At 43.1% G+C, this 25,690-nt stretch overlaps 1 protein-coding gene across 1 annotated transcript in view; it reads left to right on the forward strand.

Moving 5' to 3' along the window:
• The window catches only part of ASCC3 (activating signal cointegrator 1 complex subunit 3), a 2,002,173-nt gene that overhangs the window by 1,382,383 nt on the left and 594,100 nt on the right, over window positions 1-25,690 (forward strand). The window contains exons 18-19 of the mRNA XM_078648375.1: window positions 2,820-2,984; window positions 6,798-6,884. Of these exons, the coding sequence (XP_078504501.1) occupies window positions 2,820-2,984; window positions 6,798-6,884 (252 nt within the window). The remainder of the gene's footprint in view (window positions 1-2,819; window positions 2,985-6,797; window positions 6,885-25,690) is intronic.

Genomic DNA, 25,690 nt, shown 5'->3' on the forward strand with positions numbered 1-25,690 from the left:
TGAGATTGAACCAGGCAGCGGGTGAGTGCGCACGAGAGGCCAGCGCAGGGGTGCCTGGGAGACTCCTATCTGCGTGTGTGAAACCAGCGGGAAGGAATGCAGCTGATTAAACCAAGGCTGTCTGGCCTGCTGCTGTGAGTGCTTGGAGCTGAGAGCTCCCCAACGCTGCAGTCAAGATGCACCCGTGCATCTGAAAGGGCCCTCGGGCTGAGAACAGCGTGCCCGCTTTGTTGTGATCTCGCATATGCATAGTGACATGCACAAAAACCCTGACGGGCCTGATGTGCCAGTCGTCATCTTCGAACAGAATAGTGTGAAGTCGCGTGAAGAGAGGCGCCTCCACCCCCACCCCCACATTGTCAAGCATATAGACTCTTTCCTTTTCAATAGTTTAGGGGCCATTGACCCGTTAGCTCACCCCTTAGATGCGATTGCATCTGAGAAGCCGACGCGTGAGCAGCGTGCTGCGTGAGCTCCAGTCTCGTCCCGGAGAGGCCAAAGAGTGAAGTCCAGCTGTTTGGCAGGGGGGACGGCGTCCACCTGGTAAAAAAAGTGGGGGACGCCGTCCACCTGCGTGGTACCCCGACTCGAGCCCTGGTGTTCTCCCAGGGTATATATTCAAAACAGACCGAAGGGGACTAATACATTAGTGCTAGTGCCCTGTTTCTTTATATGCAACCTGGCTATGTATTGCATAGGGAAAAGATAAGTCTATGATTGTCTTCGGGTATTACTTTCATCGTGCCTCCAATGAGTACAAATAAATTTGCTGTAGAAGAAGGAAAGTATTAGCCTCCAGCTAAGTAGATTCTGGTGGAAGGATACATGCAAGGGTGAAAAGGAAGGCAAAGAAAGCAAGGTTGGACAAGAGACAACCCTGAAGCACCAGGAAGCCAGCCACCAAGTAGAGGCGGTGCTCTAGAGTGGATCAAAAAGACCATACAGTAATACATTATTCACTGAAAGCACATGTTAGAGAAATTTTAAGCAACTGTATGAGGGCACAACTAAGATTTTTATCTGTATAACCAAATAGTTTATTTATAACAGATTACGTACAATGACTGCTTCTCCTATACACACGTACATACAACAGGAGTACACGTCTAGGTATCGCAAAAGGCCACGTCAGGAGAGAATGTGGCCTGTACATACCTATATTTCTTAGTTTTACATGTTAATAACCCGGAAATTATTGAAGTTCACCACCCAAATTTTGTAAACACTTGAGGGCTCTTACCTTCATTATCTGCCGTGCCTCAACCCTTCGTAACGCAGCATCCGGTCCCACCATGGGGTTAGGATTACTCAATCAGTGTGTTGAAACCTCATATTTATCTCAGGCTCATTCCCCTTTGTTTTTGCTTAGTGGTGTGCCATGGGTTAATGAGGGGTTGTATTGTGTTGCACCATCTGACCTCTAAATTGAGTGCTTCACCATACGATCTGTGCTGTTTTTCATCTCACCGTACCTTGAAACTCGACTATCCCATTGGTTTTCTCTAGTCTAACGGCATATTTAAAGCACCCTTGCCTTTAACTTCTGAGTTGCATCTCTCATCTCATCTCTGTGCTTTTCACTCTTCTAAATAGAATGTGTAGAGTCTAAAATAAACACTGCATGCAAAGTATGCACACCTAGTACCAATTCAACCATTGTTGCAAACTTACAGTAGTATGCAAGAGACAGCATAACCCTCTATTTTGTTCTACCGTGATTGCCTAAATTGAGAGCTGCATACAAGTTGCCAGCGGAAAACCCAAACTACACACACCCACACCCTCACACACACATGTTGTATATTTTGTAATTGAAATATATTTTAAGATTACAAAAACTATTGATGACAAACTGAGCTCCACTGATCAACTCAATGAGGTGAACTCGTCTGCCCTTTTCACCCTCAGGCCAATTAAAAAGATATTACCATACATTCCATTCAACCTTCAGAAAACACTTGTCACATCACTGGTAATTGCAAAATCAGACTACTGTAATGGTCTACTTCTTTATGCACACCAGTACATAGTGAATACATTGAAAACTCTGTAATATGCTGCAGCCAGTCATCTACTGAAGATTCCTAAATATCACTGTGTGTCCAAGTCAGTAAAAAAACTGAACTTGCTCCCTATAAGACTGATAATTACTTTTAAAGCACTCTGCGTTGCTTACAAAGCACTTCATGATCTAGGCCTAGGTTTCTTACAACATAGTTTCAAATGGTACACCCCAGTTAGGACCTTAGGCTCGGCCTCTGCCAAATTCACAGTTGTCCCCAGGTTCAAGAAGGCTGCCTCAGAAGTAGAAGCTTTGTCCCGGGAGCCACAAAAGCTTGGGAAGTGCTGTTGCTGCACATCAAGGAGTCACCCAACTTACTAGCGTTCAGGAAAGCTCTGAAAACCAGGTTATTTAACACTGTGTATCCTCCTTGGCTTTACTTCCTATTCTTATGCTCTGCCATTAAAACTAGCGCCAAGACACCCCCAGGTAATTGAGCGCTCTAGAAAATGATTTAACATTAACATTTATGATCAGTGTTCAGTATGTTCTCCTGATTATTTATCCATGTTGAAGTCTGAACCATTATTATTATGTTCTATTGATTATATAGCTGGTCTGAAATTTCAGTTACTTTGCCTGAGTAGTAAATGTTTGCATGTGTCGGTTTAAGATCCCAAAATTCAAGAACCTGACACATGTAGTGTGGTAAAATATTTTGAAAGAATAATCCCAGCAATATTGCTTTTGACATTACCATATATGAACCACGATGTTATAATCGGTCGTCTTGTTATATTGTGTTTTTTGTCTCCAGATGGATCCTTTGCTTGAAAAACATAGAGAACAGTTGGTAATTGAAGTTGGGCGGAAACTAGACAAAGCACGCATGATTCGTTTTGAGGAGAGAACTGGATTTTTTTCTTCAACAGACATGGGCCGAACAGCCAGCCACTACTACATCAAATACAATACCATTGAGGTACTAATCTATTTATCTACTTATGTGGTGTGTTTTATGGGCAAGGGGTCCAGTGATTTGACAGCATGATTTTGCAGTTCAGTGCATCTTGCTTCTTCCTTAGGAAATGTGGTGATCACAGTTGTCTATTCCAATGGTCGGCTCCCTGTGCTGCCCCAAAAATACTCCCATAAAAACTCAAACACTACGGAAAGAACTGCGGGGCAAAGCTGCTTACTTGGCAAGTGAGGCTCTCCCGAAAAGCAGCGGAAGAAACGCTAAGCAAATATTCACTGCTCTGCTGAGGGACCACTCCATAATGCCCCGCAGGGCCTAATTTACTTAAAGTTTCTCTGTCTGTGGTGCCCCCAGGAGGCCAAGAGCACCACCAGCATACATTTTAAGTACTGTTGGGGGCTGCAGAGAGTGCAGCAAAAGAAAGGATTTATAAAGAAAGCCTATGTTTCCCAGCTCCGAGAAATGATGACCTCAGGAGACTAACAGACACGTGCATCAAGAAAAGATTTTTGCGAGTCCCTAATTGCGATTATTAAGGAATCGCAATTAAGGACTCTCAAAAGCCTATGCTTGTAGGAATCGCTGTTAAAATAGTGATTCCTAGACATTCCTTAATTGCGACTCGCAAATTGCGAGTCGCAATTAGGAATGGCCTACGGGCCCATAGGAATGAATGGGAAATTGCATGCTTAATTTTCGAGTACCATTAGGTACTCGCCAATTGCGCATGCAATTTCAAGGATGCAAAGATGTCAAAATTACACTGTTGCACCCCTATAATTATGATGTGCACCCATGTTGCACACACACATGCCCCAAGGACATGTGTGTGTGTAACCTGAAACCTTGAAAAATGCACTTTAGTACATTTTTCAAAGGTTTTTGCAAAATATAGACCAGAGTAATTTCTCTGTATTTTGCGGCCCAAAATAGCGACTTTGCTATTTCTAAATGCTTCTAGCATTTCCTTAAATGCAATCACAATTTAAGAAATCACAATAAATTGGGAGTGCTTAACACTTTGATGCATCGCAAAATGCTTTTTTGCGGGCTCAAACTGACGATTTTTGCGAATCGCACCGTTTGCGCTCACAAAAAACATTGATGCATGTACCCCCAAGTCATGTTTAAAGCACTCCTAAGGCTGAAACTTTCGTTTTATAGCCTGTGAGTACAAGGGCCTCTAGTGGTTGGTTCTCTGGTGGCATTTTATGTGATCTCAATGTGTTAAAGAAAGATTCAGACTTGCAAGGTTGATTTTAAATACTTTATTAACAGTGTATTGCTAAGTAACATGCCAATGCTTTAGTGACAATAATGATTGCATTTAAACATTGTTATTGGTTTCAGTGACTACAATGGTGTTTTTAACATATGTTTATCGGTCTTTTAATGTGGTGACCCTCTTACACAGCCAGTAAGCTTGCCTTATATTATTGTTGTTATTACCCTTTGAAAAGGCTAATAGATTTGCCTTATATAGTGAATTAGTGACCATTGACAAAGCCAATACGCTTGCATTATATTACTGTTATGATGATTTCTTAACAAAGCAGGTGTCTAACCAGTCGATCACAATCTGCCAGAAGCTCACAGACACCTTCAGAGTAGCTTGCCTCCGCGAGTTCATTTTTAAATAAGGACAGTCACATTTTCCGTTTAAGGTTCAGGGAAGGATGTATTTATTTTACATTATTATCATCAGACTGCAGCTAACAGTGCCAGATAATGAGCAGTGCTCAGTCAGATATATGACCCAAGCTGGGGAAGAATTGAAGCACTGAGGTATTTAACTTTTAGATAAAAGTCCTTGTCAACTCATATTGGAGCATGAGAACAAAATGATGTTTGAGAATGCTTTTAAATGAGATAAGTTAAGAGATAAGAAACATATTTCCATGAAACATAAAGTCTAATGTTTTTTTCTACTTCAGTTAAGCCAATTATGTCGAAGCATGTTTCTTTAGTTTAAATTCCTCCAATTTAAACAAATGGCTGCATTTTTCTGCAAAGGATATGGCACCTTGCCGATAGGCTACTGGAAGCAAAATGCCTGCTGTTTGTGTGTGTAATAGATGTACTTTTCTAAAGAAAAAGCACCAACAGTATAATAATTTATTGAGTGTTAATTGTGTGTGCCTACAAAAGGTGACTATAAGCCTACACCACCTCCCCCGAGTAAGCCTTAGGCTGCTCTGCTTCACTACACTGAGTGAGTCAAGTGCTCTGGGGTGTCTAGTTCCTAGAATGGAGACAATTGTGGGCCTATTACTTGTGGAGGCCTCACATTCTGCACAACTAATAACCCAATTTCTGTGCACTACAGGCGGTTGAGTGCTGGGCCTGCAGACAGGCCCATCTCTGCTCCCAACCTCATCCCGCAAATGGCAACAGATATCCTATTTTATGTTTAAACACCATAGAAATTCACTGAACAAAACTAAATGTTAAGGTGTTGCTAATTTTAGGAATTGTAATAATATTTTACTTCACATAAAAAAACCTGAAAGGGTCATTATAGTTAAGTGAAATTGTTAGTTTAAACATGCCATTTTAAATTAACAAAACCACTGAAATTTACCAGTTATAAGTTATCTCAAGTATCTATAACTCATACCCTAAAGTAACTATAGTGCACACCCTGGCTATGCACTGCTAATTACCTCACATATTACATCACTATTGACCTTTCCATGACATCATTGATAACATCACTGCAACATCTGAAATTACATAATTGATGACAACTCTGCATGGCGGGGGCATCGGTGGATGTTGGGGGCATAAATAACTCTTGATTGGGTCAGGAACATAAGGTACCCAGAGCTCCTGAGCATAAGAATTTGCTATCAGAGCCTACAACCACATCAGGAGGAGCTACTGTCTTAGCAGAAAAGGGGGAATCTTGCACCCGAGACTCTGCACCCTATACCTCCATGTGTGGAGCTTGAGTTGAAACAGTTAATCGCATTCGGTCTGCTGGCTGCAGTAGTCGATGTAAAACAGCATTCTCTGCCAATCAAGTTGAATTGCGGTTGATCAAGTTGAATTGCGGTTGATCAAGTTGAATTGCGGTTGATCAAGTTGAATTGCGGTTGTCAAGCCTGCAGCAGAATAATAGCTTGCAAACTCTTTACGAACATATCATACCTTTAAAACTTGCATGTCACTTTTCTAAAAGTGTCTATAGAGTGACTAAGAAGATTTACTTTAAATTTGAAAAAGAATCTTCAAAATGTTGATCTGTGAACATGCCGAATATGGTGTCAATCCGTCCTGCCATATTTTTTTTTATTGTCCACCATTAAAATATTGAAATTTCGAAGGTAGTTAATATTGGACATGGAAAGTCATGTTTTGGGAGATCCCTTCAGACTTCGAAACTTCTTGGCCAATCCTTATGAACCTTTCAAGGGTTTTCCAGAAGAGATTTGTTTAATGTTAAGCTTCTTACCGATTCACCCTGCTGTGCCAATTTTTCTACAGATTGACACTCTAACCACTAATTGCAAAGAGGCAATTGCTCAATTTGTTACAAATATACATATGGAAAAATGTAAACCAAATATCACGCTCAGAACAACTACGCTGCTTAATGTGCCATATTAATCTTATAAAAACTAAACCCCCAACAACTTATTAACCAACACGGTCATGATTTACAGCATAAGAAATCGAACCTTCAGGGCTTGGTCAGTGTTCTGCTTGCAGACACTCATGTAGATCACATCTCAATTCCATCAGGTCACATTGTCATAAACTGCAATTAGATTTGTGAAAATGCTTTCAAGTAAACCCACGTTTATGTTTTTATAGACTTTCAACGAGCTGTTCGATGCCCACAAAACAGAAGGAGATATTCTTTCTATTGTATCAAAGGCGGAAGAATTTGAACAGATCAAGGTAAGCTGTGCTATACTTCGTTAAATAACCCCCTGTTTTTTTAATACATATTAGTTTTTGGGTTTTGGCCAAAGTCTTTCTTTCATGCAGTTCGTAGTGAGTAACCAGTGCAACAATAAAGTAGGTTTTTGTCGTCATCGCATTCAGTCGGTAAAATTAAAATATATGAGTCCTTCTGTATGTGGGTTTTTATCTGAGGAGTAAGGCCATTCATCTTTGTATTACTAACTCAGTGTTCTAAACACATATTAGCAATCCTCATGCTCTTTGTTTTTGTTGGGAGGATCGTGGTCTAATGAGCGTGGCAAGTGTGAAAAGTTATAAACGGTGAAGATTTTTTCTAAAAGGGGTCTGGGCATAGAAATTCCTGGAAATGTTTTTGAGTTTATGAGAAAACGGTAAAGTATTGAGATTTATTATGGTGTTTATTTATGGGAGTTACTTGCGCAAACTGCAGAGGACTGACTAAGTAAAGGCTGGAATTTAAACCTGCCCCATAATTTATCAATAACGAAGGGCACTAAAATTATTTACTTACCTTTTACAAGTGGGGACAGCTTTTTCAGCTGAAAATACAAAATGTGTCGTACTGTCGAGTTCAGCCTTCAGTCTTAAACCCTAAAATGACAGAGGAGGTAAAGCAGATGACACCAAGACCAGTCCTCAGTAACTGATTCAGCTGTCTAAGTCAATGCACAACAGATAACATAAAGTACTTTAGAATGAAAAGATGAACTAGGACTCTCCCACAATTAACACGGAGCACTATACGATAGCACAGGTACCCTTGTAGTGTTGCCCTGTGCCATTGATTATTCCCCATAAATATTTGATGTTCTCAGTCCCTTTCCCAGCAGGTGTAATCTTTCTGTTTACTTAGCACCCACAACACCAAAACATGACACCTATGTTACACATCCATATAATGCTGAATGTATGTATCTAACAATGTCCCTAATGTGCGCTCTCTCTCTGACATACATGCACACACACACACCACATACATTTGCATACACATACACACACTATCTCTCTTTCTCTTCTGAAGAAAGTGGTAATGATTCTAAATTGCTAACTCCTCTACCTGCATCAATAAATAAATAAAAAAATTTACAGAGGTTTTTATAGAGCAAACTTGACACGAGGATATCAGGTATCGGAGCGCTTTACACGAGCACCAGTTGCATTACACGAGGACACATTCATTTTTGGTCAGGCACGGGGAGATTGCGTGATTTGCCCAGAATCACAGGATGTTGCGCGTCCTTGCCGAGACTTGAACACAGTTCCCCAGATTCGAGGTCGACCGCCCTAGCTGTTAGGCCAACTCCTCTTTCCAGCATTGACTTTCTTATGCACATTTCCCCACCTGCTACTTGCTTAACCCAGCCAATGAGCTCCACCTCACAAACAGTACATATGTCATTCATGTAGATTGACGAAAGGAAGGTTAGTTTTATTGTCTGAGTTAGTAGAATCAGTGTGAAACAAATCAATTCTGAAACACATGATACAAGGAACAAATGCACTTTATAGATCTCCGCTTTGCATTCCGAGGAACACATATGGCTAGCTGGTATAACTTCCGAATGTGCCTTTCCCCAATGATGCAGCAAAACTACTATCTCAGTATCTCAAAAAAGCCAGTGGGAAATAAAAGAAGGCAGAGAGATAAGCCAAGATATCCAGCAAATGAACTGCAGGACACAGTTCTTCTCTTTGCCATCTCAGAAAACATTCACCTGGCCCTTAAGTACTACAGGGTGAGTAACTTGCCTATTCCTTTAGCTCACAAAGGGAGCCCTACAAAGAAAAACTCAATAAGTAACCCTGAATCTTGCACCAGGCTGTGCAAAAAAAGTTCTCCTGAGTCTACTTATGAAATGAAAATTAGAAGTCCTCCTGCTCCACAATCAAGGCCAACCAGTTGGCCCACCAAGGTCTGGCATCCTTTCAAACGTCTTTCTGGATTCTGCCGAGTTTCCCCCACCCACCACCATCTCTTCTTGTACCTTCTCCACTATCATCATCACTCTCTTGGACCTCTAGCTCGTACTCTGTGCTGGCAACTGCCTGCTTAGACTTATCAGAAATGTCATGTAGAGCAGTCCTCAGTTACCATATGAACTAGAGAAAGGCCCTCTCACCTGGTGACATCTCCATCTCTTTTGGAGTGTCTGGCATGGGGTTTCCTTCTTCACTCCTAGACCTCCCTCACCCCCACCCCCATAGTGAAAAATCCCCCTCCCCTTTATTTTCCTACAATTATGACTTTCGAGGTATCCTGTGAGCATTTGGGTCTAAACAATGACATCAATGCCCACAGTCTCAGCACAATCCCCTTCAACAGGACTATCCAGTGTGGGCCCTTGTGACATAGGTGGGGTGAGCCCCAGTGAAGATGTCAGCGGCGGGGCCTGCAGGCTTCTAAATCTGGGTGGTTGCAGTCCTAGATAAATTGCAATTACATTGGTGTGGTTAACTCCCATGATAGCTAAGTAAAACCTCAGCATCCTGTGTTCCTGACATCACCCTTTTCTTATACCACCATTTAAGGGCCAATCCTTGGTCACCAGCACCGGCGCAGATGGCATGTGCCACAATGTGACACTTCAGGCTGACCGGGTCGGGCCCTCTGCTAAGGTGCCCCAAATTCTGTTCATTAATTGTTCTTTTTGCATTTGTCTCCCCGAGTGGGACGTGTATGCCCAGACATGGGTCCCTTGCTCTCCATGCTACTGGCGTCGCGCTAGCCTGGCTGATGGGGGGTGATACAATTCATAACTCTTTATTTCGATTTTTAGATCATAAAAGACATTTAGAGCAACTAGACATATTCAAATACTTAGAATTAAAATTACCCTCCGTTAACAGTTAATGACGACCACTAAGCGCCGCATCAATTATTGGCCATCCAACAAAAATTTAACACATAAATTACATACATATAAGCAAATATTAATTAAATCTGGTTAAAATCATTATTATACAATTTTTATTTAAAACCATTTCTCTAATTAAAATGTTTTAAAACTTATAAATTCATCGACATACACATTCTATAATTTCAGGTGAGGTTAGCCCATAAAAAGACATTAAGGAAAAGGGGAATGCCACTAAAATGTCACTGTAGGCTCATTTTACGGGACCGGATGATCCACATCCAATGGATGAACTTAGCCACAGCTATAACCACAGCCTGGTAATTATCGGTTAGAAGGATCCTGACAGACTCACAACCTGTTTTGAGACCTAACTGAACACCAAATGGGTTTTAGCCAGGATAATCTAGGGACCTTATATTCAGGACAGGCAAATAAGATGTGCCCAAAGTCTTCCCGCTGGGTGGGGCAAAAGGGGCAGACAAAACCTTGACCCCGCGCCACCTCGCAGTGAAGGCATTAAGTGGTAGTGTCCCCACCCTGAACTGATGGTATTTCTTCCTGTCCCCCGGGAAGGTAATCCAATCCCAGTAACCCTCAAAGGCTGGAGAGTGTTTGAGACCTAGGAATTCCGCCGTAAATGATGGTTCAATACAACGGCCAAATCTTTTTACCTCAAACATGTTCCAGTACAGATCTCTAAATGTTTTCCTAGGTGGGAAGGTATTTCCTGTTGGGTCATCCCACAATGGGGATAAGCCCATGGCCATATATATTGCTTTAACCTCCCTCAGCCATAATATTTGGTGAGCCCTATCGGCATCTCTAACCTCGAGAAAGGCTCGAGCATACTGGGAGAGTTCCGGGGTAACCCATAATCTCCTCCAGTAGGCAGCTGATCTGTATCTGGCCATGTCTTCGAGGCAATAAATTCCCAGATCGTAGCAAAGAGGAATCAGCGGACTAGAAGCCGGGAGGCCTGTAATATTTCGCAAGAATTTACTTTGCGCACCCGTCAACTTTTTTAAGTTACTAAGTCCCCACAGTTCCGCTCCATAGAGGACTGCCGCTCCCACTTTGGCATCATAAATCTTTAAAACCGGAGTAATTGGCCTGGTATATGACGAATAAAATTCCTTTGTAAGTGCTCCCGATAGTTGTGCATGCTTCGTGTCCAGCTGGTTAGTGTGGTGTCTCCAATCAAGTTTGGATGATAGGGTGATACCCAAGTAAGTGAATACTTTGGTCTGTTCCAATTGAACCCCGTCCATAACCACTTTCCCTCTAACATGTCTATTTTTATGTAAGACCATGAACTTAGTCTTAGTTGTATTAATGACATGTCCATGGTCATTGCAGAAGACTTCAAAAACATCAATGGCCTTCTGAAGGCCTTGTTGTGTTTTTGAAATTAATAACGTGTCGTCGGCAAACATCAACAGGGGGATCAGCTTACCATCCAACTTCGGTGCATCAGTTGGTTGCTGATCACCCTGTTGATGTACAGTGAGAAGAGTGTAGGGGCTAGGACGCACCCTTGGCGAACTCCCCTTGCGATAGGAAATTTGTCAGTTACACTCCCCTGCTGGTTCCAACGAACTCGGGCAAAATTGTCGTCATGTAGTCTAATTAGGAGGGACAGGATATCCAAATGGATACCCTGATCTTTTAGGGCTGCCCATAATTTTGCGCGTGGCACCAGATCGAACGCTGATTTAAGATCAACGAAGGCTGCAAACAGCATACCCCCCCCTAACAGCACTACTCGCCAATATATTAAAACAAATCTAAAAACTTGATCAACCGTACTGGTATGGCTACGGAACCCGGCCTGGGGAGGCGATAGAACATCATTGGTTTCTATCCAACCCTGAATACGCTGTAGTAAAAGCCTCGCCACCACCTTTTGTATGCATGCTATAAGGCTAATTGGCCTGTAATTTCCTGGGTCCGAGCACTCCCCCTTCTTAAAAATTGGGATAATCTCGGCACCCTTCCAGGACTCCGGTATAGGTGAGCCCATAGCAATGCCATTTACTAACAAGTGGATATAGGAAGCCCAAAGATCCTTGTCATGGATGAAGAGGTCTGCTGGGACTGAGTCTAAGCCTGGAGTTCTAGCTTTCGGGATATTGTTCAGAATCTTAATAACATCTGTTCTGGTGAAGGAAAGATGATTTGTACCCTGGGATATATTAGGAAAAAAAACACATTCATCACCATCTTTGTCAGTAGACGCAAACTGGGATGCATAGTGAGAAACCCAGGCATTAGGCGAAACGTAATTAATAGGTTCGCCCCTTTTAACCCCCCTTCGCCATTTGACCATATCCCAAAAGGAGCACATTGATCTTTCACTACTGGCACTCCGCAATTCCCTCCAGTATTCTTCGTCCCAGTCACGTTTTGCTTTATATTGGTTTTTTTATACATGACTCGGCAGTCTTAATCCTAACTATGTCTTTGGTTTTAACTGCATCTGATAGTGCCTTATATGCTACTCTACAAGTCTTGCCATACCATTGGTCTTCTTTCCTCTGTGGCCTACTCTGTTTTTTAGTCACCTTTTTAATGAAAAAACATCTTAACTGATTAAAAAAAAAATGTGGATTGGGCCAGTATTTGATACAGTTTCCTCCACAGTGGAGTTGTTCTGAAGTTCCTCTATAGCCTGGAGTGTCAAATCCCTCATAGCAACAATACTTTCTTCTTTCATTGCACAATTAGCCCATCTTACTCGTCTAAAGTCGTTTGAGAGGGCTATTTCCACACAATCATATTGGCCCTCGCTTTTAGATAATTCAAATAGCCTAAATGATAGGATTAATGGGTCGTGATCGCTCTCTACTCATTCCACTATCTGCATTTCCTCAATGCTAGCCCAATTCTCTTTATTAGTGAGGATATAATCTATACGGCTATGGGATACACCATTGTTAAAAGTAGATGCGCCCTGTTTGTCGGAACCCGTTCTTCCATTCGTGGCACGTAGGCCATGCTCTACACATAGGACTTTAAGTTGCAGCGCGGCCTCTGTCCATCTTTTAATAGGTGGTATTATCAACTGAGGGATATTCCATATATAATCCTCTTCCACCGTGAGGTCTATGTCATAGCTGTCTAGAGGTTTGAAACAACAATTAAAATCTCCTGCTACATCAATATCACCCTTTGAGCGATAACGCTCAAGAAGAGCATCTAATTGGTCGACTGCTTCAGTGGATTTACCACCTGGTAGCCCCCTGGAGTAAATATTAAAGACAAATAGGTCCTTATAATCAGGACATTTAAGTTTAATTAACAAGATGTCTGGGCTATTAGTATCCAACTGGGAGGTAGAATACCTACTATCCTGCTTTACCCATGTAAGAAGGCCTTCTTTTGGTCTCCCCCGCAAGCTAGGACTAGCCGGAATATAAAAATTTAAGTATCCTTGCTTAAATTCCGGGGTCACCTGCCATGTTTCCTGCAGAATGATTATATCCCTGGTATCTAAAAAGGCTAGCCAATCCAGGGATGTTAGTTTACTTCTCAGCCCTGCCACATTCCATTAGACCAGGGTGGGTACATGTGGATGGTTGGTACTATTGGGTTGAGCAGAAGAACCAGTGCTATCCTTGCCCTCCTTTGATGTAATACCCCCACAGTTGCTGACCTTTACTAATCCATGAATTGGGTCAGTACTACTCTTTGCTAAGCCATCAATCCCAAGGAAGGTACAAACCTCCGATGAAATATTTACCATGGGGCAAAGTTCTATCTCGTTTCTGAGAGGCCCTAATTCCTCATGGTTCCCCTCCTTAACTAGAGGGAGTCAATCATTACAATCTAAAGAATTAATGATCTCAAATCTATTACTTAGTGGAAGAGTACTACTTAAGGGGGCAGCCAGTGGCAGGCCCTGGCCCTTTGTGTATATTCCTAATTCGGAAGGTGGACGATAAAAGTAGCCCAGTGGAAGGACATTTACAGAGTCCTGATGAATCCTAAACGATCCGGTCTGCCTAAGAATAAGTCTGACCAATTCTGGTGAACCAAAATTTACGATAACACAGTCCCCCTGCATTCCCTTGTTTGAGTGACCCAACCAAGATACCCTACGAACCATTTTGAAATTGGCATATAAGTGTTCTCCCAAAACTGTTTTAATACTCAGGAAGTGTAGGGCCTTATTTTTCAGCGATGACCAATGCTCTACCTCACCTTCTGGAAGCTTGGGGACATTAGCCAAAATGACAGTATAGGGACAAGCCTCCGGGGGTAAATGAAGAATAGCTTCCCTTGAGGAGTTATTTACATTTTGAAATAATCTCCCACTCGGGCCCTTGGGGGGAAACTTAGCTGGGGGATTAATGGTTGGTGTAACTGATGGAAGATCTAGGGCTATAAGGGCATTAGTGCTAATGATCTTTGAACTTCCTGGGTCATTGGGCTTTAACCCTACAGGAGCAGGAATGTTAGCAGTTAATGCTGATATTTTCTGAGCCCCTTTGACGGGCAAATGATCGTTTCTAAGATGATTTTCCATTAAGTCCAGCCTACATTCTATCATCTCAAGTTTCTTCATTACTGGACGAAGAAGGGATCTGAATAGCTCCTCCATGTGCCCTAACAGATCGGACATAGTTCCTTCAATAGGGCCATTTGGAGGAAGGGACTGTGTATCAGACCTGAGATTGGACACTGGATGAAACATTTGAGGGATAGAATTTTCTAAATTTTCACCTGACCCAGTTGCAGAATTTTAGTTTTTTGCTAACTTTGCTTGTTGGCGGCTCCCCTTCGGGGGGCCCTGAGCTTTTCTCTTCATAGGTTGGTCTTTCTTTCTAGCCCCGGGAGGTAGCCGTGACTGCCTAGTACGTGTGGAGGGAGGGGAGGGTTAGGGGCTAGATGTAGGTGAACCATCTGAGTTTGAAATTTGCAAAACTGCCGCACTATCGTCCAAGGAGGGCGGTACCAGCACCTGTGGGTAATCAGGGTTAGGACATATATTATCGGAAGCATCTGTGGCCACGGCTAAATCAGGGTAAGAATTTAGACTTTGTAGTGGCTCTAGCGAGAGTCTCCTCTCTACTAGTGCTATCTCCTTATTAATTTCCACTTCAGCCCGTTTAAGAAATGCATCCATTGTCCCAACACCACCACCACCCCTTCGAATAATTTTGGTCATTGTTTGTGGGATAGGAGCCACCTTCAAAAGCCAGAATAATGTACCCCCTACCCCAATTGATGCAGACGAATGAGACTCTAATGTGAACACCAATACTGTTGAATCATAGATGTCACACAATTAGGGGGGTGGCCCGTCCCGCCCTCCTCCGTCCCCGGACGGCCACAGACGGCCCCCCCTTTGCCCGGGCTTCGCTCGGGCGCTCCCTAGCGCTCCCGCGACGCGGGGAGTGATGCGTCTATTCGTGCGCCTCCTGGTGCCTTTTCCCGTAGTGCGGCTTCCGGCCGCAAGGCCCTCTGGGAAATGTAGTTTCGCCCCGCAAGCAAGTTCACCCCCGCAGAGCGGCCGCCGAGATGTCACGAAAATGCGGCGGCAGGGGGTGAGCAGGGACACCGGGACAGCCAAAACAGGTAGCAGGTCCTCCTACGTGCAGGAAGGTCACAGTCTCGCCAAAGTTTCCAAAGTTACTGGAGCAGCCCCGCTCCACCGGGAGTGATGCGTCTATTTGTGCGCCTCCTGGCGCCTTTTCCCGTAGTGCGGCTTCCGGCCGCATGCCCTCTAGGAAATGTAGTTTCGCCCCGCAAGCAAGCTCACCCCCACAGAGCGGCCGCCGAGATGTCACGAAAATGCGGCGGCAGGGGGTGAGCAGGGACACCGGGACAGCCAAAACAGGTAGCAGGTCCTCCTACGTGCAGGAAGGTCACAGTCTCGCCAAAGTTTCCAAAGTTACTGGAGCAGCCCCGCTCCACCGGGAGTGATGCGTCTATTTGTGCGCCTCCTGGCGCCTTTTCCCGTAGTGCGGCTTCCGGCCGCAAGGCCCTCTGGGAAATGTAGTTTCGCCCCGCAAGCAGGCTCACCCCCACAGAGCGGCCGCCGAGATGTCACGAAAATGCGGCGGCAGGGGGTGAGCAGGGACACCGGGACAGCCAAAACAGGTAGCAGGTCCTCCTACGTGCAGGAAGCTCACAGTCTCGCCAAAGTTTCCAAAGTTACTGGAGCAGCCCCCTGTGATACTTCGAAACTGGTCCTAGGATGCTTGTTTCCAGTCCAGTAAGGCTATGTAAATATCTTCCTAGACAGTCTAAGGTATTAAATATCAATGATTGGTTTTGTCATTTAACTGTTTATAGAGATACATTGTCAAGCAAGCACGAATAATGTTAAAAAAGATCTATTTTATTAAAAATGAAGGAGATAAAAACACAATTAAATCAAAACAGATAATTTTCGACAAACTATGTGCAATACATTTGAATCACTGTTTAAAATAAGGCGGTATCATTATATGCTTCAATCATTAGTATTGTGGCAAGACTGAAATCAGTTCCGTAGATCGTTTTTAACATTATTCTTGCTTGCTTGACAATGTATCTCTATAAACAGTTAAATGACAAAACCAATCATTGATATTTAATAACTTAGACTGTTTAGGAAGATATTTACATAGTGTTTTACCCTGTCCTAGAAGTACGCCACTTTTTCAGGGGATCCCTGTTATTTCATATATTCAGTCCAGTAAGGACCTGGCCTGGCAGTTCAGACTGGACTGTTCCATGGGAACAGGATCAAGACTGATTTGCATATGGCTGGGTCTAAACTGGAATGGCATGGGGAGCAAAAAAACAATGGATTTAGGTCCGGATCTCTGTACTGAGGTGAATGTATGACATTGTTCTGCAGTCTGTCAATCAATTGTTCTCTTTCCAATGGTTTTCAGCTCTGCAAAAAATGAAAAATAAAATGATAATAACCCGCTGTAACTATCATTTTAGTTTTCTGTGCGGATGCAGTTCGGGGGTGTGGAGCTGGGCTGGGCTGCTCTGTTCACAGAGCACGGGGAGGAGTGGTTGGGGCACTTTCTAAGTGCGCATGACGGTTTGACCAGCCGTCTTGGAATGGCCAAACAGTCATGCATGCTTAACATGTTCTCCACCGGGTGGAGAACATGCACACGCTCCTAGTCTGCCGTGTTAACCATTTCAAGATTTGATAATGCCATTAATTTCATTACCAAATCTCTGCTCCTGTGCCCCTTCTGCCTCTTCTGCTTACACACTGCCCCTCTCCCTCTGTCCTCCCAGGCTTTTCTCAGCACTCACTTGCCGTCTCTCTGCTGCCTGTCCCTTTTGGTATCACATTATCCCATCTCCTTCCTGCCCTCTCTACTCATAGGGCCGCTCTGGCCCCTTATGTCCACAGCACCCTCTGCTATTTCTGTTCACACTGTCTCCTCTGCTCCTACCTCTTTGGAACGCTCCTTGTCCTCTAACTGTCCCTTCTGTTCACGTACTCTCACTGCTTCTTTCTTTGTTCCCAGCTATTCTTTCAAAAACATTTCTGTGCATCTACTTGGCATCAGGTGTGCAGACAAAGCAATTTCAATTATAAATACCACATAATTAAGAGTTGGGATTTGTGGAATTTTCCGATGGCACTTCCTTAGGTGGAAAGTCAACCAGGATGGCTGTTTTTTCAACCCTAAGAATTTAGGCTATGGGCATGTTTGGGGGAATTTCAGGGTGCGCTACCCATAATAGTGGGTGAAGAACAGGGCCTGCTTTAGGGCAGTGCAATTGGTGCAGCCGCACTGGGCGCTGATCTGTGGAGGGGGCGCTGACCTGGGGAGAGTAGCACTGTGTTTAGCTATAACTTATCATGGGAGATATGAGGGGCATCGACGCATGGCACACGCATCTATAACAGAGACCCAGATCACGTATACAGGAGGAGGTAGCTTGGCAGGTGGGTTGGCTGCAGCAGGGGTGGGGGGTAGTGGGGTGGTTCTGGAGGAGGGGGGAATTGTTGAGGGGTTAATGTTGCTGAAAATAACATATTGATAGCACCGCATAGGTCGGTAGGCAGGCATAGGAGGGAAGGAGGTATAGTGAGGAACCACGATGCCCGGACGGGCTGGACACTCAGAGGACTTGGCAGACGCTCCGTCATTGAATGAGAAAATGTATGTGAAATGCTGATTTCAAAAATGTCAATAAAATATGTTTAAAAAAATGGGAGATATGAGGGGCACTTTTGTCCGGTGGTAGTGAGAGAATCAGAGGAGGTGGTCATGGGGTGTGGGGGTGCCAAAAATTATCGTCGCACCGGGCACCACCATCACTAAAACCGGCCCTGATGAAGACCACTAACCCGTAGATTCGGCCACGCATGGCGCTGCGCTGTTATTAGGCCCAGCTGAGGTTCTGCTCAACTACCTAGTTTCTGCTGATGCTGCTAGCTGTAGGAAAACCACGAGCCAGCCCATGGGACCACGAGCCAGCCCATGGGGCCCGAGAAGTGGCCCAGCAGATTGAAGCCTGCGGTATCCCTCGCCACCAGACCAAAGGGGGGCGGTTGAGGAATCGACTACAGGGGTGACTTATGTTGGCTAATATTGTTAAAAGAGGACATCCATCAATACATAAAATCCCTTTCAACCGCGAAATCAAAAGCAGACGATTTCTTGGTAAAATGACATACTTGCAAAAGAGAAAGATTTCAACAAAAACTACGGCCTAGTCGAACATTTCTCGTTTACAGCTTCTTGCATACCCAGATGGAACCGCAAGTGCTGCTTTTCTGTCCATGATGGTAACATTGTTAACAATGCCGATTCATCAAACACTGAAGAAACGTCTGAGGAAACCACAAAGAATTCCCCCTTTGTGTGTGCGTACATTAATATCTTGCAATAAACTGCGGTTTAAACTGAAGTGACATCCCTCATCTCTTGAGAGAAAATCTGGTAATTCACTCATGCTTAGAGCACACGTAAGTTTTTGTTATCCTTACTGTATATCAATGGCACTTTACCATTTACATTAATGCATTCTTTACCGAATGGGCCACCTTTCAAATTGAACATTTGCCCTCTTTAACTAAAGTTATGCCAAAGTAGTCTGTCCCTAGCTCCACAGATATGTAGATGTGTATGCGTCTGCTTTCCAGCCAGGGGATCATCAAAGCTAAGGTAAAAAAAAGAAGAAAAAAAAGTCATGCATTATTCAGTCTCTAGCTACGAATATTGCTTTACTCGCACTGAGACTTAATCTTATTAACAGACAAAACTTTAATGCAATGAATTATAGTACTTCACTGTGCCAAGGCATGAATATATTACGCCAGATGCCGGCTATATGACAATAATGAATGCATTCCATGTTAATTCAAGATTGCTCTAATCCAAATGGTCGGAGGTGTCACTCTGGTTAAATAAAAAAATGAAATCTCATCAGTTGAAAGATGGCCGGGTCAGAAGACTACATTTAGCATAACATTTTTTCCTCCGTCAATGGAATCCTTAATATTACTTATGAATATTACAATATAAATGGGTCATTAGTAAAATAGCTTTAATTAGGCAGTGGCTGCTATGTAAGTCTGTTTTTATTTAAAGCCAAATTATTCAGGAAATGGGGGTGCAGTTAGCAAAATGTGAAAGGTCTTGATAGTGAATGCCTGTGTATTCAGTGTGTTTTTAGCCTCACATTATACTGCTTGAAGATTTTATTAATGCACAATACTCTTGTGACTCTGCTCTCTTCAGCCATTATGTATGTGGGTCTTTGTAGAGTTACTACCAAGGGAATAATCACTAGGGGCTGTGGACTGATCTCCCCACAAATATCACTAATGGCACCATCCATTGGGCAAGTAAACGCTTTGCAGTTCATGCCTGTCTTTATCCCATACTATCATTAGTACATGGCTGAGTTACAGCAAGAGCTACTTGCAAAGCATCACAACAGGAAACTGGTTTTGTGCCGATGGAAGTTCCTGTTTCAAGTACCGCCACAGTATTACAGGTCTAACAATCTGTCAAAAAGTTGCGTTGCTTCCGAATCAGTACAGGTGTCTGGTGTCAAACTCACATGACTTGCCTATCTCCAGTCATGCCCAAACATGAGTCCAGGCCTAAGGTTCACAAGCAGTCCCAACACCCAGACTTCTCAGTGTTCTCAACATTTTTGTCCTGTGGGGCCAAGTTTCTTGGAGATTCGATCTCTAAAATCTTAGATTGTGGCGAATTACAAATCAGACCCTGTTCCAAGACAGAGGACTTTTTTGCCTGGTACCTTCCTGCTACCTCCTCCCACTCACCAGGTGTAAACTCCCCAGGAAAAACAGAATACTAGTTACTTGCTTTAATCCTCTCACGTGGTCTCTGAAGGAGCAGGTTGTCTCTTTGATATAACCTTCTACTACCAGCCTTTGCCCACAGAAATACCTTGAAAGGCAGAGACTTGTATGTCAGCAGTCACTAATAAGAAGCATGGCAGATATGTCTGTTTATCTAGGGAATTAGATATCTCAAGAGGTTCAGTATGGACTACACAGGAATGACCACATTCACCAAAGGTATTGACATCCATAATAAGTATGGCCCTGGTGGTGCGTCCCAATGAGTCCCGTTATTCAACAATCCTGTTCTGATGTATCCTAAACTATCACAACACTTTATGATGGCTATCAGTATGACTGAGTGCTTAAAAAAGCATGCTTCCAAGGTGTTGGGGTCCAACTTGTCCAATGGTCTTTGCTTTCCTAATAACATAGTACAGTTCTCTCACAGCCCTTCCACTTGAGACTCCTAGCAACACATCGTACAGGCTTTTTTGTACATTACATTTTTGCTGCCTTCTCTGTCAGCTTTGCATGCTGATTCACCACTTCAGAACATTCAAGCAGACACTATAAGATCTGAACAAACTGATAAAGTGCCTGCCACCCTAATGAATTTCCCTGTGCCATTATTGATATAGCAGTGTATGAACTGAAATATAATCTTGGTAGTTCTATTAGTGGGAATGGCAAGGCTTTCACCAAAAGCAGAGGTAACAGAATCAAGGAGAATGGGCTCTGGGTAGTCATCCAGCTCAACACATGGGCTAGGCTACCCTAAGCGATAGAGTTGGATTTACTATTTAATTGGAGCATCTTGTTCTGCTTTATCAAAGATTAGGTAGTGACCCAATGAAAAATGGGGTCAGTGACCGCCAATTTCTGTCCTTCATATGAAATACATTTCTGGGCAAACCCCAATTCCTTTCTTCAGTCAAGGTCTCCTCGAACTTTCCAAGTGGAAGGTGGTTGATCTGCCTTCTGGTGAACCTTGAACATTATGCTTAATGTATCAACAGCAAACTTGCTTCCTGCTCTATTGAAGTGACACTCCCACGCACGGGAAAACATAACTAAGAGTAAGTACTAGTTAGATAGAATAGTGTCTCTGGTCTCAAAGGCTGATTTGCAAAGAACTTGGTAATTTTGTGATTCCTAGATTTAAACCTATTATTTTTGCGAGAGTACTAAATCTTTCTTGATTCACAAAAATCCTTAGGAGTATGCACCTCAATCTTAGTGAATTATAGATTCATAGCACATGCACCCATCCTTAAACAAGTGGTTTACCATTAGGGAAAGGAACACCGTCATGTTCTATTTCTTTTCTCCAATGGGAAAACATTGGTTTGTGTTGAAAATAGCTTATCGTAACACCTTTAGCGGTGTTTGAGTGTTTTTGCATGCATTTAGCAGGCTTGCTATAAATAACAAAGGGGGGGAGAGAGAGAAAAAAGGGGTGGGTTCGTTCTCCCTGACACTATGAATAAACAACAAGAATCCACCTGATTGGGTGATGAGTTCCCTAATGTGGTGGGGAGCACATAGTGTTTTTAAAATACCCCTCACACACCAAAAGGACCCTTGGTGTCATGCTTCATCATTGGGGTCTTCGCACCCCTCTATGGGATGCGGCGTGTTACGACCTACGACTACGCGGGAGCACTGATCACAAAGACTATGCGTGGTGCGTGTGAGGGTAGTGTGTGAGTATGTGGTGGAGCAATTTAAGTGAGTGAATGGTTAAAAAGTGTCTGGCTCGTGGGGTAAGTCAAATGCATTTTAATGAGCCCCGGGCTGGTACTGTTAAAAGGGTGCAGGTTGAGGTGATTATGTGATATTAAGCACATCGCCTCTTGGGTGCGTCAACATGTTTCGGAGATCAACTCCTTCTTCAGGGCAGGGTGCACCACACCCCACCTTACTCCTGTTTTTCCAAGTAAAAAAGTGTATTTACAAAAAGAGTGAAAATGTAGTACTGCAATGTGCCTACAATTTAAATGGAGTTCTCTGCTAATATGCAAATAACCTTGAGAAAACAAAGGGAAGAAAGGACCACAATGTAGTACTCCGCTCCTCATCATTTCACATGGTACAGTGACCTGTAACAAATGTATAAATATATATATATATATATATATATATATATATATATATATATATATATATATACTACTATTATAAAGGAAGAACTTTGAACCTTTGAGGCGGGTAAACTCAGGAACCACAGCGCCAATCCACACATCCGATACATCGTTGTAATCGTCAGGGTGTGCAGATGGACATAGGCTATAAACACTTAATAAATATACGTAATTTCAAAAATTTACCCAAAAAAAAAAGTTGTCCCTTGGAAGAAGCGCCAGCCGCGACGTGCGTGCTGACGTTAGGATCGCGGGGAGGAGCGGCGCACAGGCGGTGAGGAGCGGCGGACAGGCGGTGAGGAGCGGCGGACAGGCGGTGAGGAGCGGTGGACAGGCGATGAGAAGCGGCGGACAGGCGGTGAGGAGCGGCGGACAGGCGGTGAGGAACAGTGGACAGGCGGTGAGGAGCGATTGACAGGCGGTGAGGAGCGGCAGACAGACGGTGAGGAGCGGCGGACAGGCGGTGAGGAGCGGCGGACAGGCGGAGAGGAGCGGCGGCCAGGCGGTGAGGAGCGGCGGACAGGCGGTAAGGAGCGGCGGACAGGCGGGGAGGAGCGGTGAGCGGCGGATGAGGTAGGTTATTTATTTATTTATTTAGGAGCGGTGAGCGGCGACAACATACAAAAGCAAACGTTACATTAAATGAAGCAAAAATGACCATCGTGAGCCAACAAAATACAAGAGTAAGCAAAAGTGAGCCAAACGGTGCATTACAGGAGGAAAAAGTGACGTGTGCAGGTTACAAAAGCGTACAAAGTAAACAGAGGTATAATACTGCATTACAGGAGGAAAAAGTGACGTGTGCAGGTTAAAAAGCGTACAAAGTAAACATAGAGGTATAATACTGCAATATATGGAGGAAGGCTCCAGGGGACCCACGGACAACGTCGGGCCGGGCGGGGGCCCTGAAGCCTAATTGCTCCCGGACAACGTCGGGACAGGCTGCTAGTGTATATATATGTATATATATATATATGTATATATATATATATATATATATATATATATATATAGATATAGATATAGATATAGATATAGATATAGATATAATATATATATATATAGATATATATATAATATATATATATATTATAGATATAATATATATATACAGTGTACTACTCGTGCAGGTGACCCTGTAAAAAAAGGACAGGGACATTACAGACGCACATATAACGTAAAACACACACTCTAGAGGATTAGACCCGTATTACCACATACTTACACACAACCTTCACACGCACCACGCATAGTCTTTGTGATCAGTGCTCCCGCGTTGTCGTAGGTCGTAGTACGCCGCATCCTGTAGAGGGGTGCGAAGACCCCAATGATGAAGAATGACACCAAGGGTCCTTTTGGTGTGTGAGGGGTATTTTAAAAACACTATGTGCTCCCCACCACAGTAGGAAACACATCAGCCAATCAGGTGGACTTTTGTTGTTTATTTTTAGCAGGCTTGCTACATTCTTTTTGGGACTAAATGTTACTGTCTTAGTCTATAGGTGGTTTCAGACTAAAGAGTACTCCACCACAAATGTGATATTGTGTCCCCCTTATTAAAAGTGCATTATATCCTAATACACTTGTAATAAGGTAGACAGGATATGCATCATGTTTGTGACAGAGTACCTGTCCATCTAAATCAAGCCTTAAATCTCTTAAGATTAGGTAGCTGTAGGAGATTAGCCAAATATGAAACCAACGCAGACTGTTCTGTAGAGCAGAATGCTTTAGTGTGTCTTATCATTTTATACACTATGGGCCCGATTCACAGAACCAACTTAGGACACAATCCTAAACTTACTACCATTTACTAATTTTGGTATTCACAGAAGGCACTTACTCATTTTGGTATTCACAGAAGGCATTTACCCATTGATGAGAAAGTGCCTTCTTTGAATATCAAAATGAGTAAGGCCCTTACTCATTTTGGTATTCACAGAAGGCAAAATGAGTAAGTGCCTTTTGTGAATACCAAAATGGTAGTAAGTTTATGATTTTGTCTTAAGTTAGTTCCGTGAATCGGGCCCATAGGCTTTACAGATTAAAGTCTATTGCACATTCTGGCAAGTTTATCAGTTTTTTCCAATGTTTTCAAAAACTTTAAAAATCAATTTTTATTGGTCTTTATTCTTTCTTGGGCCATAAAAATTCATGAGGATAATGTTTTTTCCAGTGCTTATAAAGAATTTGACTTTTATTTCCTTCCCACCCTTGTTCATTACTATTGTCCATGCTTCCTTAATTATTCCCTAGGCCTAATTTCCCTCTCTGTACTTTATCCTTAAACTTCTCTTAGTAATTTTTCATTATTTCCCTCACCTCCCTGTTTGAATCATTTCACAGCAGTTGAGCATCCCTTCCTCACAGTTCAGTTCCACCCTGCCTAGGGTGTGCCTGGATGGGGATATGTTTGAACATTATCAAGAATTCCTTGCAGTACATATTCGGTTAGTAGTGAGCATTTAACAGACTTTTCTAGTGCTCTGTTCTTCTGACAAATAACCAAAGATCGATTGAAAGAGGCTTTTCTACTTAGAATATGAGATATGTGTTGGGGGTACTTGGTTCTTTTCACTCCAAGACTTTCCACACTACCTTATTATTTTTCTTGAGAAACCAAGAAATGTCTCTGCTATTAAATGTGGTAGTTGTGTCTGCTCTGTGCATATTCCTTATTTACTCGGACTTAGACACGAAATCTGCTTAGGAATTAATATGCACACTATGCGATTTATGATATGTGACTGCGAATTCTTCTGTATATAGATGCAGGTGAGATGGCAAAGAAATTTCATGGCATGCAGGATGCCTTGAATCAATTGCCTGACCAGTTCATACTGTGAATTGTTTATTTTAAGTTGATGGGCCATGCCTGTGACCTTTTGTGTTCATTTCAAAGCCAGCACATGGATTAATTCAAGTACATATCCTTTTATCTGTTTTTGCTAAAATTGTGCTGCCAGCAGCACACACTGGGAAACACAGAACAATGGTTGCATCCTTACATTTCTGAACAGTACCGTCTGCAGCACACACATTAACTTCTAGATTTGCTGACTTACTGTATGTATTCTAGTCAGCACAGTTTCTGCAAAACTGGCGCATGGGCCAATTCTGTGCCTGTGCATGGTTGCTTAAGATGTTCGTGATATGGCCCTTGTCCATTTGTATGAGGACATGACGCTCCTATAACCATGCTTTTTAAGACTATCACAATGTAGAATTAATAGCAGGTGTGTTTGTTACATCGCTTGAAGGACCTGGGTTTAAGAGGCTTCCATAGGAACAGTGATCTTTTAGAAAGGAAATCTCCATTCTGGTGTCCATGAAGGCGCCTCTTGCCTAGGACTGAGACCCTGCCTAACCATCAGCTGTGATGCTGATGGCCATTATACAACAGGGTGCAGTGAACAGTCAGCTAAAGCCATGTGAGATGAGCTATGCTCCCTAAACAGGAGTAGAAGGTCCAGGAAGTCAAGGGATTTTGCG

The sequence above is a fragment of the Lissotriton helveticus genome, chromosome 6, assembly GCF_964261635.1.
Source record: "Lissotriton helveticus chromosome 6, aLisHel1.1, whole genome shotgun sequence".
Lineage (NCBI taxonomy): Eukaryota > Metazoa > Chordata > Amphibia > Caudata > Salamandridae > Lissotriton > Lissotriton helveticus.